The sequence below is a fragment of the Spinacia oleracea genome, chromosome 6, assembly GCF_020520425.1.
Source record: "Spinacia oleracea cultivar Varoflay chromosome 6, BTI_SOV_V1, whole genome shotgun sequence".
NCBI lineage: Eukaryota > Viridiplantae > Streptophyta > Magnoliopsida > Caryophyllales > Amaranthaceae > Spinacia > Spinacia oleracea.
In genome coordinates, this window is record NC_079492.1 from 140,641,384 (window position 1) to 140,658,364 (window position 16,981).

The following is a 16,981-nucleotide window of genomic DNA, read 5'->3' on the forward strand; positions in this document are numbered from 1 at the left end:
TTTTTTTTTTTAATTTTGAGTTTTTGTTATTTTCTTTTGATTTTGATTTTGTTCTTTGTGTTTTATAAAAAAGTTACTCCCTCCATTCTTAAATATTAGTCATGTTTTGACTTTTCAACTCGTTTCAACTCAATATTTAAACGTAAATATCTCCAAATACGTATGTTAAAAAACATATAAAAAGTTGATATTGTTAAACTACACGTTAAGACGAACAAAATAAGATCTCACAAGAATATGTTTTGAAGTACGTATTGGAAAGAAATTAGAAGGTTCTCTTCAATTGATTCTCTTCAATTGTGAATAGTGTCAAGCTTCAAAAAATGACTAATATTCGAGAACAGAGGGAGTATTCTTTATTATTATTATTATTATTATTATTATTATTATTATTATTATTATTTTATGTTCCTTTTAACTTTTTTTACCCTTTTTTAATTTTTTATAATATTATCGATACTTGATTTCTTTTTTTTCTGTTACATTTTTCACATGATGTTCTTTTCGAAAAATAGTTGTTATTTTTATAGTTTATCAGGAGAGAGAATATGTTCTTTTCATTTTTACACCTTTTCTTTGGTTTTTTAAACATTAATGTTATTATCAGGTTTTGGTTAATGTTATTTTCGTTTACTCTATTACGGAGTATATTCTTTCTGTTTAGTTTATTACGTTCTTTTTCGTTGTTTTTACGTTTTGTTTTAGTGTTTTTGCGTTTTGGCGCAGATACACGTAGATCTACGTGCACGACCCTGCATCATCCGCGCGTTCACCCACAAAAAAAATACTAATTTGGGAAGAGGAAAAGAAAGGAATTTTGTAGATAATGTTTGTTGTTTGGAGAGGTAAGATGAGCAAAAAGAGATTTGAGAGAGAAATTTACGATTGTTTAACATCAATGTCACGGTAGCAAAGAAGGTCAAAGTGTACAACAACATAATAAAAGTATACTGTTGGCAAAAGTCCATACTTACACTAGTGTTTAACTGTTGATGAGAATTTCCTAAAATTGTACTCCGTACATGAAAAAGTTAGAACTTCATAAATTATGCAAGATAGGCATTCACAACCTTCTTATTTTAACCATATACACGGTTTTACTATCAACAACGTATACTTCGTATGAAGCAAACAGGTCCTAAAGAGTATTGTACTCTTGTACATAACCTATTTCATGTGTATTGACTGTTGAGGAAAACATTGTGGCGTCCCCCGACTCCAAACTGCATTGTTACACCATCTCAAATCTAGAGTGCCTAGGCAACATTTTGGCCTCGGAAAAAATGAAAAAAAGAAAAAAATAAAAAATATTGGACATTTGAAACGGAAAGATGGGGTTCGCTAGTTGAATGTCAAAATTCAGCTGAGCCTGGTGTCCGAGGGAACGGCATTGCATCTCTGATGTTATCCATTCCAGTTGCGAATTGAACCAGCCTCTCAAAACCCAGTCCAAAACCAGCATGAGGAACTGCCAAACACAAAACCAGGCATTAAAGATTGGTTCCAAAAAGGATATGATTTACAGAAGCAAGTAGTAGCTTTTAATCAAGAAAACTCAACATTAAAGATTGGTTCCAAAAAGGATATTATGTTCCACTCCACCTGATTCTTAACACCTTGTCACCCTAACATTACTTTACAAAAAAATTAGTTAAGGTGGCGAAAATGTTGGGACACAGAGAGCGGGATTGAAGATCCAGAAGGAGCTAGATTGGCTTTTTAATCCCATGTGAAAGGTTAAATATGTAACTCGTTGAGATATCGGAGCTTTCAATATGCTTACTTTTGTTCTTCGGAGACCCTAAGAATCATATGGCGAGAAAAAAGAAAACAAAAACAAAGAAAAAGAAAAAGGTTCTACTGTTTGACTAAATGTCCACATGATAATGGACACTACATAACAAGAAACGACGCAGAAGAAATGAGCTGCCTGAAGATAATGAGAACTATTCCAACAATTTGAAAATCCTTACAGCAAGACAGCGATAGATGGAAATAATCTAACCTGATCCATAACGACGTAAGTCAAGGTACCACCAATAGCTTTCCTTGCTAAGCTTTAATTCATCTAAACGAGCTTCAAGGATTTCCAGGCGTTCTTCTCTTTGGCTGCCACCAATAAGCTCACCAACCTGATATAAACAGGCAATAATAAGTCAAAGGAAAACAATCATCTACATAGTACATGAAGAAAGGTCATAACTAAGGTTTTTCATGAAATTTTAATAATTTGTAAAGCCGAAAAGTAGAATACGCTCAGATTTTTAGGGGACAAGTTGGGGATGTCTTGTCTATTGTTAATGCGAAGTAAAACAAAGTAGACGCGATAGAAGATAGTGGGAAAGAAGTGAGAAATAATATTAAAACAATAGTGCAAGTGTGTAATCATGCCAAAAAAAAAAGAAAAATAATTATCTCCAGCCTCCAATTAACCAAAGCATTATAATTTAATTTGAGTGTTTTTATAGCACACATTTATCACTTACAGGAATGAGGGATCAAGGTTGGTCAAATTCAAGAATTTGATACAAAACTTAATTTGTGGAAGGAGGAAAAAAGAGTAAGTTTGTTTAAATGGAACCAAGTCAATCTTAGAGAGGAATATGGATATGAGAGACCTATTAGTCTATTACTTCTCTACATACCCCGAATTAGTAAGTTTAGATTGCAACCAAAACATAAAAGGTTCAATAATTACAATTTCAGAAATTTAATGAGATATTAAGCAGGAATAAGCGTGACGCATTGGTCACAATGAGATAAGAGTATTTACATTATTTTTATTTATTTAAAAGAAAAGACTGAGGTAAGATAAAGGACAGGTGTTCCCAAGGGGTTTTTGGTCTCAAAGAATAGATATAGATGGTGAAGAAGTTCATGTATCATTAGAAATGATACATCAGTAGCATACCCTCGGAACCAACAAATCCATTGCAGCTACGGTCTTCCCGTCGTCATTTTGCCTCATATAGAATGCCTTAATTTCCTGAAAAATGTGTTTTCAAATTGTTTATAGCTACACAAAAGTTATCAACTATTATAAAGCAGCACTAACCAACAACAACATGCCTTGGGATAGTCTCTAATGATTACAGGACAACCACTGAAGACCTCTTCAGTGATATATCTCTCATGCTCACTCTGCAGATCAAAACCCCACTTCACCTGTTGAATCAACATAGAAGTATACAAACATTAATGCTGATAAAGTGAGAAGCAACAGCAACAACAGAACAACTAAAATATCAAACCTTCAACTCCTGAAGTGTGAAGCATCTTGAACACATTTTAACTCGAATCATACAAGAGAGGCCAGAGTGATCAATACTCAACTAAACCTATTGAATCAACATGCACCTAATACTGATAACGTGAGATGCAACTTGAACACATTTTAAAAGATTCACACAAGAGAGTCCAGACTTCAGAATGATCATAAATGTGTAACGGTATGTTTGGTTAGAAGTTATGGAGGGACAGGGAGAGGAAGGAAAGGAGGGAATTTGCTTCTATTTTCTTTCCAAATCTTTCCAACTGTGAAAGATTTGACTTATTTAAAAGAGACTGCAACATGCATCCCTCTAATTCCTTTCTCTATCCTATATCCCACTAGGGAGAAATAGCCTCCTCACTCTCCACCCCAACCCCCCTGTTTCTTCCAAATTATCTCATCCAAACTCAGAAAAGAGGATGATGTTTAAAAAGGTAGTCTTAAGTGAAAGGTGTGATAACATATTAACGTACAAATATCACAATAATAGAAAGTAAATGGATAAAGGATGTAGGACAGGTCAAAGAGAAAAAGCAGGAAATCGGATGGAATAGCAGCAAGATATCTGTAAAAAAGCTGGCTCCTGAAAATCTGAGACACCAAATAACCAAGAATTGCAGAAAGAAAAAAAGTGTGGATGTTTATTTTCTTGAGCTCTCTAGCGCCTCCCTCCCCCTCTACCCCAAGAAAAGGGAGAAGATATACCATACGGACTAAAAGGTAAAACACATCCCGAAGCAGGTTTTCATTGACCTATCTACTACTCCCTCTCTTTTCAAATATCGTACATTATTTAAGGCTGTAATGGAAATGCGCAATGGTCACAGCAGTCCATATCAAAGTTCACTAATCCCCCTCCCTCTCTTCTTTAAGAATAGCCATTAATTAAATGCAACAACTCAAATAAAGGATAAAGCTGGAAGGTTTTATTGGGGAAAGAGGGGGCAAAAAAACCATAAAAAGACACTCGAGATATTTTTACTTGAGAAAAAAAATCTAAAGGTAGGTAATACTACACTTTTAACACACTTTGATATTTGTTAAAAAGAAAAGGTAGAAAAGCATACCGGGAATTCAAATTTCTTATTAGCTTTTAGAAGACTATTAACTGCATCAGTATAAGTCAGCTGCACAAAATCTTTCACAGCCACATCCTGCAGATCAGACAAAGAATTATAAACTCTCAAGCAAGGAATATGCATCAATCAAGCCAATAAACTTTTAAGAAACTCAAGAATTACATCTAGAAGGTTAAAAATGATACTCCGTTTTTAGATGCATGTCTATAAACTTTTAAGGCCATGCACACGATTAAGTAATTAAAAAGAGACCAAAATAATTGCATTTGTGTTGAAAACTGGCAAGTAACATTGCATTTGTAATTTGAAAATGAAAGGTATGCATTGGTATTTTAAGTGACATATAAAATGGAATTAACAAAGGTTGTTAAGTGGAAAGAAAAGTTGGAATAGAAAAAAAGCGCATATTTATTGTGTCAAGAAGAAACCATACATTCAGTCGATTGATGATGCCCTTCTCAATCCACGTGTTGAAAAATTCCATATCTTCCTTGCAATTTTCAAGAATGTACCTCACCTACAAAAATGAAGAAAGAAACAACAGATTCAGCTGCGCAATGCTGCAATATTATGCAAACGAGATACTATCAAACATAATAATAGAAGTGTGAGATAACATACTACATACTGGAGGTAAGCAGTAGCGCAAGCCATGTCATCATTGAGATCAGCAAATGCAAGTTCTGGTTCAATCATCTAAAAAACCAATGAAACAAACATCAGAGGCAAAAATGTGAGCACGATGGCTGCAAAAGGTAAATTTGTTCAGTGGTATACCCAAAATTCAGCTAAATGTCTAGAAGTATTTGAATTTTCAGCTCGAAAAGTTGGGCCAAATGTATATACCTGGCAGAAAGACACCAACATTGACAACATATCAAAATGGAATGTACAGATAATTAGAATGAAGATACAGCATCAAACCGAGAAGGTAGTCAAAAGAAGACAAGGTTACATCAGAAAGAGCAGTAGCATATGTTTCAGCATTAAGTTGGCCTGAGACAGTCAAGAATGCTGGCTTCCCAAAGAAATCCTGACAGAGGATAAAATCAAGTTATTAGATAAAAGTCCTCAAGTTCACAACTTTAGACATGCTACGTTATCAGAAATTGATAGGGAACTGAAACAGGAATTCTGAAAGAACCACCAATATTGGTTATGTTTTCCAAGCATTGGAATGATACTGTCACTATTTATCAAGGCATTAACCTACCCACTAGCCTTTATAGTTTACACAAGCACACACAATGATACCTAATACTTTGGCTCCCGCCGGGTATTGTGTATTGGAACATGAGTATAGGAAGATGTGGTGCGGTGGAACACTTTTGGGCCAATTAACATAATTAGGTAGCGAACTGCGTTCTGTGTAGCCGTTCTACAAATTAAAGTGCACCACGAATTACAGTTGGTAACACCGAGCACACATGCAACAAATAAATAACAGCAATGTTCCATCTAGATGCACATCAAGTCGCAATTATGATCACAAATTGATCCTTAACCGATATTTAATGAGCTTGATGGCTTATCAATCTTGACAGTTGAGACCTCAGAATGTCAAAGCATATAAATGTCTCAAGATTCAGTCTTTTTGTCCGGAACATCAGGTGAATTTTTTATACCATTTGAAAGCAACTGGACTCACCTGCGACCAGTCAATCAAGCCCTCGTCTGTTGTTGGGATTGTACCTGCAGAAGAATCCAAAGCTTCTTGAGAGGTGGGAATCTGTTGATCAACAAGGATATTTTAGAAATTAGAATGAACCAGAAAACTGCTAAATTCAATCGTAATGTCATAACAGCCTTATTTGGATGACAATTTCCATTTTTCACTTCATTGTATTCACACTTTCCCAAAACAGAGTTGACGCTAAATACTTCATCGGTTCTTTCTAGTAGCTACATCTAACTTGCACATTAAGGGAAATAAAAAAATAACCAAAAGTGGGGACCAAGGGCAAGAGATAATGTGATTAAAAAAACTTCTATCAATCTGATTTCACGGTGCAGCACTCAAGTTTACAAGCAATTCTTAACTTCTTCTGCATACTTAAGCTCTTCCTTGAACAAAAATCCTAATCTCCATGGAAAAAATATAAAGTTTAGAGGACACAAGTAATAACATGCACGTCACTCATCCCCAATTTTCCTAGAACTAATGACCTCTGAGTCACTGCTCTGTCAGATATCCTTCAGATTTACCATATTCTCAGCCTATGGCCCTATACCCTCTTCTGGTATGAACATGTTCACCAAAAAATACTAGAGCTCCATACATACCACAAGTCCACCAACCTCCTCCATACTTCATATGTCATGCCAGTCAAAGCTTGTTATTCATCAACATCTCATACGATAAAAGCACATGTTATAATGAACTAGCTTAATAGGAATGGTAGTTTAGTTATTGTATAGTTAGTTGGTTAAGGATAGCTTGAGTAAAGTAGTCCCCTAAAATCGGGAGTATGCAAAAAGAAAGGAATCCAAAATTATTTAGTTGTTATTTTAGTTTGTTTAGCATTTTGGGAGTGAAACAAGCCACTCGAAAGCTTGTATCTATCAGTCAATTGTTGTGTTTTCCATGATTATCAATCAATTATTTTTCTTCTTCCTTTGATTTCCTGTCACGTTATGTAAATTCATAACACAAGTCAAAGGACTAAAACATATTGTTAAGTTTTTGTAACACACTTTTGTGGTTGGATATAAAAAAAATTAAGAGCTTTGGTTGTTGTTCTATTAGGTTTATTTAATTACTTCTTTAGGACACTAGGAGAAATATGTTTATCTGTTTGTGAAATTATATGAATGTGGTTGCGAATTAAATAAAGTTGCGTGAGTACGAAGTATTAAATAGGCAAAATATTATAGTAAAATCTATAAGCTTGGACACTTGGTTCACAGCTTACCTTAGAACTTGCTCAAGTCCTCAAGAATGAAAAAGGTCTACATACTTCAAATATCAATTTTAAAACATTGACTATATTAGTAATTTCTACCACAAGTTGACAATCCTGAATGTCTATCAATCATCCTATAATGTAGTTTTACAAGGAAGAAAAGTTCGCTCCATATATTATGCCATGAAAACCGATATAGTTCTCTCCATAAGCAAATACCACGCCACACTTTACTGCAAAACAGTACAATTGGAAAACATGGAAATCCTTTTAGTATCACTGCTTGAAGGAGAAATCAATTTTAAGTTGTGGTTACGTATGGAAGAAACTATTTTGAACAGAATTTTATTTTACATAGAAAGTGTATTCCAATGGATATCAGCTTACGAACATCGTTTTTGATAAGGATGATGTATGGAAGGTTTTATTTAAATGGTGGAAAATCGACTGATAGTCTATGAAGGCAAGGAATTCTAAGTTTGATCTTTGAAGCAATGTCCCTAAAACCCTAATTAACTAGTTTGAACTTTAACTACAGTTTTCCCCAGGGAAAAGCTTGACAATCTAATTTTATTTCATAAACGTCAACTATAATTGTTGAAATGTGACTGGTATATAAAAAAGGCCCTAATAATTAATTAATGAACCAAGATTGCAATTATTTAACTAATACAGCTTTGGATTTCCATCAAATAAAGATATTTATAAGAAGGAGCTTTGATTCACATCAAATTTTCTCTGGTAAGTTCATTATTAGAACAATTATAGAGAAAATGAAGTAAGGGAGATGGAAGAGAAAGGATGAAGGTGATGAGAGGAGGAACCTAAGGGATGGTAAAAAAAAATCCTCCTTTGGTAAAAGCAACAGTGAACCCATGAAATTACCTTCATCCGTTCACAAACCAAACACATATAAATCATAAAGTGGGAAACTCTTTTCATGGAAAAGGATTTTCCTTCCAACCAAACACAACCTTATTGAGAAGTGGTACGAGTGAGACAAAGCACCTTAGTCCACATGCAACAAACTCGTAACATATGATGAAAGACACAACAGTTGAAACAAACCATTCAGAGCAGATGCCTCAAGATTACTCAATACCTCAAGCTCTTTAAATATAAAGTGCAAAAGTAACTCTGAGCCAAGCACTTACCAAAGTAGTCACACAAAATTGTTCACCAGCACCTTCACAATCTGAAGCAGTGATAATGGGACTTGAGACCCAAACGAACCCATTTTCTTGAAAGAATTTATGTGTAGCGTAGGCTAAAGCATTCCTCACCCTTGCAACCTAAATCAGCTTCCAATGACAACAAACCTAACTGAGACACTTAACGTGGTGCTTCTTTATCACATGCAAATATACAAAGAGACTATTACTCCAGGCGAAGAGAGAACCACATATCTGAATAAGCTACTGATATTTTACATAAAAGCAAGATAATAAAAAATATATAATGATTCTAATGAATCAGAGAGACATAAAACACACAATGATCAAGGATAAACAACAAAATATCACCACGGTAGGAATAACACACATGCTAAAACCATCAACTTAGAGATTAGAGACCTCGACATTTCTAATCCTATAAGATATTTACAATTGGAAGTTAAGTGACTACACCAACAAAGTTCATCTAAGAAAAAGATGTTCCTTTTCTAGAAAAATTAAGACAATGTACTATATTCTTGAAGTCAGACGTCATATCGTTAGCTGAAAGATGGACTTTATGAGTCTACTTATAAAAACACTAAGATGAGATCATACCGCTCCAAAAGTATTGGTTCTAGGGCGAAGATGAGCTTTAGTTCTCAAAAACTCTCTGCTGACCCTTTTCTTTTGTATGGGAAATGAAGAATCGCTTTCACCAACCTGAACCGGAAAAGAGAGAGATCAGAAGAAAAAAATATTTAAAGGAAAAGTCGACATGTGTTTAAGCACCAATTTACACTTAGTTCACTTAAAATAAAAGAGAATCGAGAAAAAGAAATTAATAAAGAACACTTTTAAATGTTTATACTGCAAGTTGACATAATTTTCATGATATTCAAAGAGCATATCCAAATATGACCTAGTTTACTTCAGAAATGATAATCCCGTACTTCAAATTTGCTACCATGACCATAATGTGTAAGAGTGTCACAAAGATGGGACACATTGACTAAAACATGGAAAAGTACACTTCTAGGAAATGCAATCTGCCTTCGCAGAAAGACTTGGAGGATGAATAGTAAAAGAGGACCCCATTCTTTAACATGTCAAAAAGGCGCTTTCTAGAAAGATTTCTAAGAGAAGAGGAACACTTTTTTTCTTTTATGGTAAACTTGTCTCTGTAGAGCATGTAGGAGATAGGAGCCAAGTGATATACAATTCCGACTACTATAGATGTGTGTACTCTTTGGGGAACAAAAACTATTTCTTCCACTCGTTCTCAATAACAATCTTTGAATACTTCTACGCAACAATCTTCTTGGATGTAAATTAGAGAGGAAGACGCCTAAGAGTAAAAATAAAAGGCTGAAAGCAAGAAAGAAAAAGAAACTATGTTGCAAAGATTGCTCTAAAATCAGTTCCCTCAAAAATAAAGAAACCACTCCATAGTTGTCTTCTTGAGAAAATGGAGTGCAACATTTCATGAACTTGTCCGGTTGTCCCTAACATTGTGCATAGTCAAACTAAAATAAAAAACAATAGAGGATTACCATCACAATCTTGTCAGCTTTCAACTCAACTTTCTGTTTTGATCCAGGGCTTCCAACTATGATGCCATGAACCACGATTGATGCTCCTGTGGAAATGCAGCCAGCTTCCACCTGAAAATGAGTTAAATAGTGAGTGTTAGTCACACATAAAGAAGAATTTTTTGGTTGTCTACTGATGTTGTTGTTGCCACATTGAAAAACAAGCTCTTAGTGGAGGAACAAAGACAAAAGGCCAGAACTCCACTATATTACCTCACAGGCGCCCCAATTTGAATACACTAAGTCCCCAACTATATCAATATTCCGAGAATTCAACACACTGCTGAATATTTGAGTTAAATGCCCAACCATGGAAATTCCCAACCATAAAGTGAGATGCATTGTATGATTCATTATATTCTCAATTCCTGTTCTAAGTTAAATTATTCTGTAATGTGAAAATCAATTTCTAATGTACCTGATCATAACCTTCAGCATCCGAGCTCACCACACATTGCATATTTGAGAGACAAGACCCATCATTCAACTGCACAAAACAATTAATAAATTAAAACAATTACAAACCCAGAAACTGTAACCAATATCTTCCTTAAACCCAAAACCCTAAACCCTTACAAATATAGGAAATACCTCGATAAAAGTGACGCTACTCTGCATCCGAATGGTCCGAACCCAGCCTCTAACAACCAAACTATGGCCTAATCGGTCCAAACCCTCATCAGGACCGCCTTTAATATCAGCAATTTTCAACCGCTTACGAAATGGCCCTACTTTACCACCGGCGTCGACATTTTCCGGCGGCTTAATATCCTCTCCGGCGGCAGAGATGAGAGTGCATAAGCATCTCCGACGAGGCAGAGAAGAGAAATGCTGCGCGGGGGAGAAGCGGAAGCGAGGATGGGAAGATACAGTTTTGGTGGTGGGGAGGAGGGACGCGAAGAAACGAAAGGCAGTTTGAGGTCTTAGGCGGAGAGACAAGGCGGGAGAGAAGGCAACGGCCATAGCTCTCTCTCTTTGATGATAGAGAGATTGAGAGCTACTGCGGCCTTATGCTCGCTCTCTGGTTTTTGTAGCAATCCTATTTGCGTAACTTGTCAAAAAAAACAAATGAAATACTTGAAAACTAAATTAACCTCGTGTTGGTCAATGGTCACTCATGGAGTTGGCTATGGACCTTAGCCAGTGAGCCGCATGAAATTGGTCACATACTGATACGGCACCAAACATGTTATAAGCCGAACACAATAACATGAGAGACGAACCATTTAATTAGATTTGACTATTTGAGTGATGTAATTAACTCGCAATCGAATTTTATATGTGTACGGCTTAAAAAACACTAAAAGTATCGTTTATGGGCTAGTTCGTTACACTCTGAAAAGGCAATAGTCCTAGGGCTAGTTTGGTTGACATTCTAATGCATGGGTAATCTCATTTCCTAGCAAGTGAATAGCATAGGAAGTGAAACTTTCTCAAAATGGGGGAAGTTGCTTACCTAGTCCCCACTAGGTAAATAGAACTTCACATGGAAATTCTAACTTCCTATACTCAATCAAACAAGAACTCACAATTCCTAAGAAATTAAAACACAAGAAAATTACAAATACAAGGGAAATATAACTTCCCTAGTGCAACCAAACATCACCCTAGTAAATTTCTTTTTCAATCCCCTTGGTTCATATAACCTTGCTTCATATCAATCCCCTTATGTTTTTTTTTCTCAAAAGTAACTTTAAATTTTTAAACAAGATTTATGGGCTCGTTTGGTATGAGAAAGGGATAGGGATAAGGATATAAATTGGGATGAGGATAGGGAATTTATCATGGGAATTCATTAATTTTATCATTATCCTTTGTTTGGCATGATGGTGGGTATATATTAGGGATAAAACAACAAGCTTACCATATTACCCTTTTAATGTTTATTAATAGAAACAAAATCAGCTTTTTTAAGGGTGGAAATGTAATTTTACCTTTTAATGAGAAATCCCATCTTTGTACCTGCCCCCATCAGGTACAAAATTGGAGGGATAAGGGTCTCTTTTATCCCTATCCTTATCCTTACAAAAACATCAATTCCATCTTAACAAACATGGGATAGGGAAAACTTAGGATAACTAATCCTTATTCTCACTCACTATCCACCTCTAAACAAACGAGCCCTATGAGTTCACCCATAACTAACCGGTAACTTTAAATTAGTTTAACCTTAAAGAATCAAGAGTATACCTCCAGAGCGTAACAAAAGCATTGAAACCATTGTAAAGAGAGCATGGATTTTCTTGAAGGGGGTAGAATTTTCACCCCTTACCTTATTGCTACAACATACGTATGAAAAAGAACTTTTACAAAATATGCATTTTAATCAAGTGTGAAGCATCAATTATGATCACTATTAACAATAGATATGCATCAAGTTGATGATATAAGATGGTATTTTGTACAGTATATATAAACATACAACTTCCTTTTGTTTCTCCATACACACAAAATTTCCTTTCGTTCTATCTCTAGCTAATTCAATTTATAAAAGAATTCACCCACCTTTGCCTTTTCATTTCACTCGTACAATCAACAATGTATTATGTAACGCAAGCATGATTGACGGTAGACAAAGTTTCTAACCCAAAATCTCCTTCGTATATTTCCCCAAGTATTTTCATATGTGAATGAAAATCTAGAAATATATGTCCTTTGATGAGAACTAACCCAAATGACGGGTTGGTTGGTTTCGTGTCATATCGATCCATTCAATCAGTAAAGCTTGTTAAACCCGGGAGGCGACGGAGACTCATTCAATCTACTAGGCAAGAATGCTTCTCTTTCCAAAGAGACTTGAAGAGTTGCATGAACTTTAGTGAAAGAAACCCACAAAAGAGGAGAAGCACAAAAGGCATAAGCAAACACGAAAAGTGCCCTCACAACCCCATCCTTGTACCAAGGGTATGCCATGACTAATAGAGTCCCAAATATGCCGATACACGGTGTCACCACGGCTAGCATTGGCAAGAGAAACGCGTTGATTGCAATCGAGCAAAGAGAAAAGGAGCCTAACAAATAAAGACTCCACCCTACTATTGGGTGAATGGTGTGAGGGATTATAATGAAGGGTACAACATAGGCCGCGACAATTGATGCCATGGCTAGAAATTTTAGACCCGCGTGGTATGCTGTCACACTCTTGTCAAAACGACGATAGCAGAGCTTTGAGAAGTTTGGTCGAGCTAAACGTGTAATAACTATGATTCCCAAGTAAAGAATTGCCTCCAGTATCGCCATAGGCATCTCTGCCCCATACCTACATACAAAAAGTTGAGCTTTTAACTTATGTTGTCACTAATCACTATACATATAATTTTACTCTGCAATATCACTAAAATAAATTGTCAATTAGTACTACATAGAATGTCTCTTTAGGATTGTTATTCTACCCAAGTCATCATTCCGGCCAAATTGGTTGGAATATGATGTCATAAAATTATTTAAGTTGATTTGAAATATTTAAAATTTATACACACAAAAGCAAAAGGAAACAAAATTGTTGATTTGTAACCTAAATCATCGATAATTTTCTTAAATCGGTGAATTTGGAGCAAATTAACGCTAATGCACATGATTACGACGTCATATTCCGGTCAATTTGACCGAAATGTTGACGTAGGTAGCTATAGTAATCATAGGAACGTTCGAGGTAGTGTAATTGACCCAAAAAAAAGTCCCATGTAAATTGATAAAATGGCCTAAACTATACTCTGTATTACGGAGTAGGTAATAATTGACAAATTTCAATAAAATAAAGATGATACGAAATTTCAAAACAACTTACCCTAGGGTGTTGCGACGTTGTTCGTGCCATGAAAAACCAAGAGGAAGAACAGGCCATGACCACCAATACCATGGCTTCATCCAAACTGCTCCAGGGAAAGTTATCACACTGTTTGGTCCACAAGGTACATTCCAACGAAGTTTCAAGTCTGGCACACACGTAAATTATATGAGATAATGTACTCCTTAGTAAACTTATAACAAGGGCAAATACATTAAATTGATAATATTGGGCCCTGTTCTGTTCACCTTATTTCCACTTATTTCAGGAAAAGGAAAAAATAAGTTCAGATAAGTTTAAATAAGTTTTGATAAGTTTAGATAAGTTCAAATATGTTTAGATAAGTTCAGAAAAAATAAATTCAGAAAAAATAAGTGAAAATCAGGTGAATAGAACGCAGCCTTAATACTTACAATAATAAGAAGCATCCATTTGATATCCCAAAGGAAGCCTATAATGGCCGTCGAGTTTGGTGGCATTGGGTGGTGGATGAAACATAGGCATATCAAGCAAGTTTGAGAAATAGCTACCCAGAAATCCTTGATCTGCCCCATCTGAGTTTGGCCTTTTAATGTCAAGTTGATGAAGCATGTCTTTGAAAACTTTTTCTGATGGCTGCATTGCAAGTAACCACCAACCATTTTAAAATCATACCACGAAACTTGATGTTGGCACATCTTAAGTTTAAATTTGGCTGTCACGTGTGAGTAGATCGAGAGCATAAAAATAGTGGTAGTGCCAAGATCATTTCCCGATGTTACATACCTGTAAGACGAAGAGGCCGGTGTGGAAGATGCAGGGGTTGATGAAGGATGCACAAAACTGACCACATTGAAACAATTCATCGGTATTTTGAAGGAAAAGATTGTCTGCATCAAGCATGATTACCCTTTCATAGTTCACCAAGTTCCACGCGTAGAGCTTGTTCATCGTTAATTTGAATCTATCGTTAGAGTTGTTAGCCTTGTAAGGGTTATATACATTCTCTACTCTTACTACCTTTAGTCCATCTTCTTCCCTGCCAACAATAATTACATAACATAACTTGTTAGCTCTTTCGCTCTCCAGTGACTCAATGACAAACATCAAGGACGTTCTCTTCACCGGATGAAAACTGAACTTATTGAAACCGGCTAGAATTTATTGGACCTTATATTGCATGACAATAGTAATTGATTGGAACTTTTAGAGTTTTAGGACATGATGGAAACTTTTTGACCTGATAGAACATTATTGCAACTTATCTGAACTCAGGGTCTGGTCTGTTCGACTTATTTTGACTTAACTTAGATAAAATAAGTTCATAAAAAATATTTTTAGTTCAGACAAAATAAGTTCAAATAAGACCAAATAACCAAATTTAGACTTAAAACTTTTCTTTGCCAAAGTGAAGAGAATGCAACCTTAATTTTTTGTCAATCTGAGTGCTTTTACTTTGTTTTTATGTTCTCCGACATCACCTTTGACCACTACAGTCTATGCACTTTTGAATTACCCCCACATACTAACAATAGATATTCTTTTGAGTTTGTCTCATCTCAATTTTAGTAACTTTTTCCACTCAAAATATATTCCCACATCGGCCACCTTTGCCCAAGCCTTAAAAAAAAGTAAAAATTCACCGGAGCAATCTAAAAGAGATAGAGAGAATACTGACGAAAGTTAATATGATCAAACGGTACGGATTATCAAATACCGTTAACAAAATATAGTACATGTGTAATAAAAATATCTTCATTTCTCGGAGTTTCTATATTTGCTCTACATGTGGGCTAATGGCCCCAAAAAAAGAAAAGGACTAGTGAAATGTAACAACAAAACTTTGGACTTTCAAGGTTCAAGTACGTATTTATTTGTCTTATTTATTTATGGTATTGGTGAAGTTTCAAGAACATAATAGCGGTCAACATAACTAAAATTTAGGATCAAATTCCATCTATCTCTCTTCCTTTTGTAACTCTTTTCCATTAATAATAACTGATCAACCCTCAAAGTCGAAACCCAGAAAATATTTAGTTCATGAAAAACAATAAAAGTAGAAGAAATTAAAATGAATTGATAAAAATAAATTGAGTAAGAGCTTACATTGATCGGACCCAATGAAGAGGAACGTCAATGGACGCAATAACAACAAGATCAGCTTGAACATGAAGTCGAATTAGAGATCTCATCATCACACGGGTTGCAATATAGAACTCATAGTCTCTAGGTGTTCCCATGTACATCATCGTTGCATACGCGTTCTTGTAGTACTGCTGTTGCGCCTTTTCTTCCACGGCCGCGGAAGCGGTGGGAAATAATATCATTACGACCATCACCACCACCACCACCCCAATCTCCGCCGCCCGCGACAAAAGCATCGTTTACTGTTTAATTGATTTTCTTCCGATTCAATATAATAATAAAACTAATGTTTATAATGATGAAGAAATTAAGTGCAGCAGGTACTGAGGTACTAGATAGCTGTGTTTGGTATGTATGGTTATTGCTTATTGGTTTAGCTTCTATTATTATGTTGACATTTTGTTTTTATTTTTTTTATTTTTATTTTTATTTATATACACAATACTCAAATCAGTCGACAGGAAAAGGAATGAATATATATACTACTCAGAGAGAAAATTAGGGAGGAAGGAGTTTCGAAAAAGTTCCCCCACATTAAAGATTAAGATTAGAACAACTTGATCAACGCTGACTCGTTATACCCCATATTACTTCTACTCCATAAACAATTCATATTATTAATTATATATATTATACCATTATAATGGTTATAGTGAATTATTAGGGATGATGATGCGTTGATTTGTATACTATAAAGTCTAAAATGTTATTTAATCGTAGTACGCCAATTGTGAATTTTCTGGTTCCTCTTTTTAGTTTTCCAGTTGGATTTGCGTTTGACTTCATCAACGGCTCTTTGTTTGGATGTACACTAATTAGATTTTTTTCGTCCGGAATTAATATGTGTATGTACAGATTATCATCATAGGAAATAAAAAAAAAAAACATGATATATGCAGCCATAAGAGCTACTTATATGCATAAGTTCAAAATGAAAAAATTTATTTTATTTAAAAATAATTTACATTAATTGACGTATGATTTTGACATGTATTTCTAAATTATAAATAATGCATAATTTGTATATTAAAAAAAAAGGGAATTCTTTTAAGAGAGAGAAAAAAAAAAGTA

At 35.1% G+C, this 16,981-nt stretch overlaps 2 protein-coding genes across 2 annotated transcripts; both read right to left on the minus strand.

The window, feature by feature from the left end:
- Positions 1-1,023: 1,023 nt before the first annotated feature.
- LOC110788314 (asparagine--tRNA ligase, chloroplastic/mitochondrial) lies at positions 1,024-11,057 on the minus strand. The gene is made up of 15 exons (XM_021992940.2): positions 10,591-11,057; positions 10,418-10,486; positions 9,961-10,071; positions 9,026-9,130; positions 8,408-8,545; positions 5,999-6,079; positions 5,306-5,383; positions 5,128-5,196; positions 4,972-5,046; positions 4,784-4,867; positions 4,339-4,425; positions 3,070-3,165; positions 2,912-2,986; positions 2,006-2,132; positions 1,024-1,468 (listed from the first exon to the last, which is right to left on the minus strand). Exons 1-15 carry the CDS (start codon positions 10,960-10,962, stop codon positions 1,353-1,355), a joined length of 1,683 nt encoding a protein of 560 aa, XP_021848632.1. The 5' UTR covers positions 10,963-11,057; the 3' UTR covers positions 1,024-1,352.
- Positions 11,058-12,319: 1,262 nt separating this feature from the next.
- LOC110788315 (putative glucuronosyltransferase PGSIP8) lies at positions 12,320-16,504 on the minus strand. The gene is made up of 5 exons (XM_021992941.2): positions 15,872-16,504; positions 14,552-14,804; positions 14,200-14,401; positions 13,787-13,934; positions 12,320-13,258 (listed from the first exon to the last, which is right to left on the minus strand). Exons 1-5 carry the CDS (start codon positions 16,144-16,146, stop codon positions 12,715-12,717), a joined length of 1,422 nt encoding a protein of 473 aa, XP_021848633.1. The 5' UTR covers positions 16,147-16,504; the 3' UTR covers positions 12,320-12,714.
- Positions 16,505-16,981: the final 477 nt, after the last annotated feature.

Bases quoted from the DNA above. Each gene is read 5' to 3' on its own strand.
- LOC110788314 (XM_021992940.2), bottom strand. From the start codon at position 10,962: ATGGCCGTTGCCTTCTCTCCCGCCTTGTCTCTCCGCCTAAGACCTCAA. The intron at 5,047-5,127 runs GTATACCACTGA...TTGGTTTTTTAG, and splicing joins GACATTTAGCTGAATTTTGG to ATGATTGAACCAGAACTTGC. The intron at 1,469-2,005 runs GTTAGATTATTT...TGTGTTTGGCAG, and splicing joins CTTACGTCGTTATGGATCAG to TTCCTCATGCTGGTTTTGGA.
- LOC110788315 (XM_021992941.2), bottom strand. From the start codon at position 16,146: ATGCTTTTGTCGCGGGCGGCGGAGATTGGGGTGGTGGTGGTGGTGATG. The intron at 14,805-15,871 runs GTAAGCTCTTAC...TATTGTTGGCAG, and splicing joins CTTCATTGGGTCCGATCAAT to GGAAGAAGATGGACTAAAGG. The intron at 14,402-14,551 runs GTATGTAACATC...CTTGCAATGCAG, and splicing joins CCGGCCTCTTCGTCTTACAG to CCATCAGAAAAAGTTTTCAA.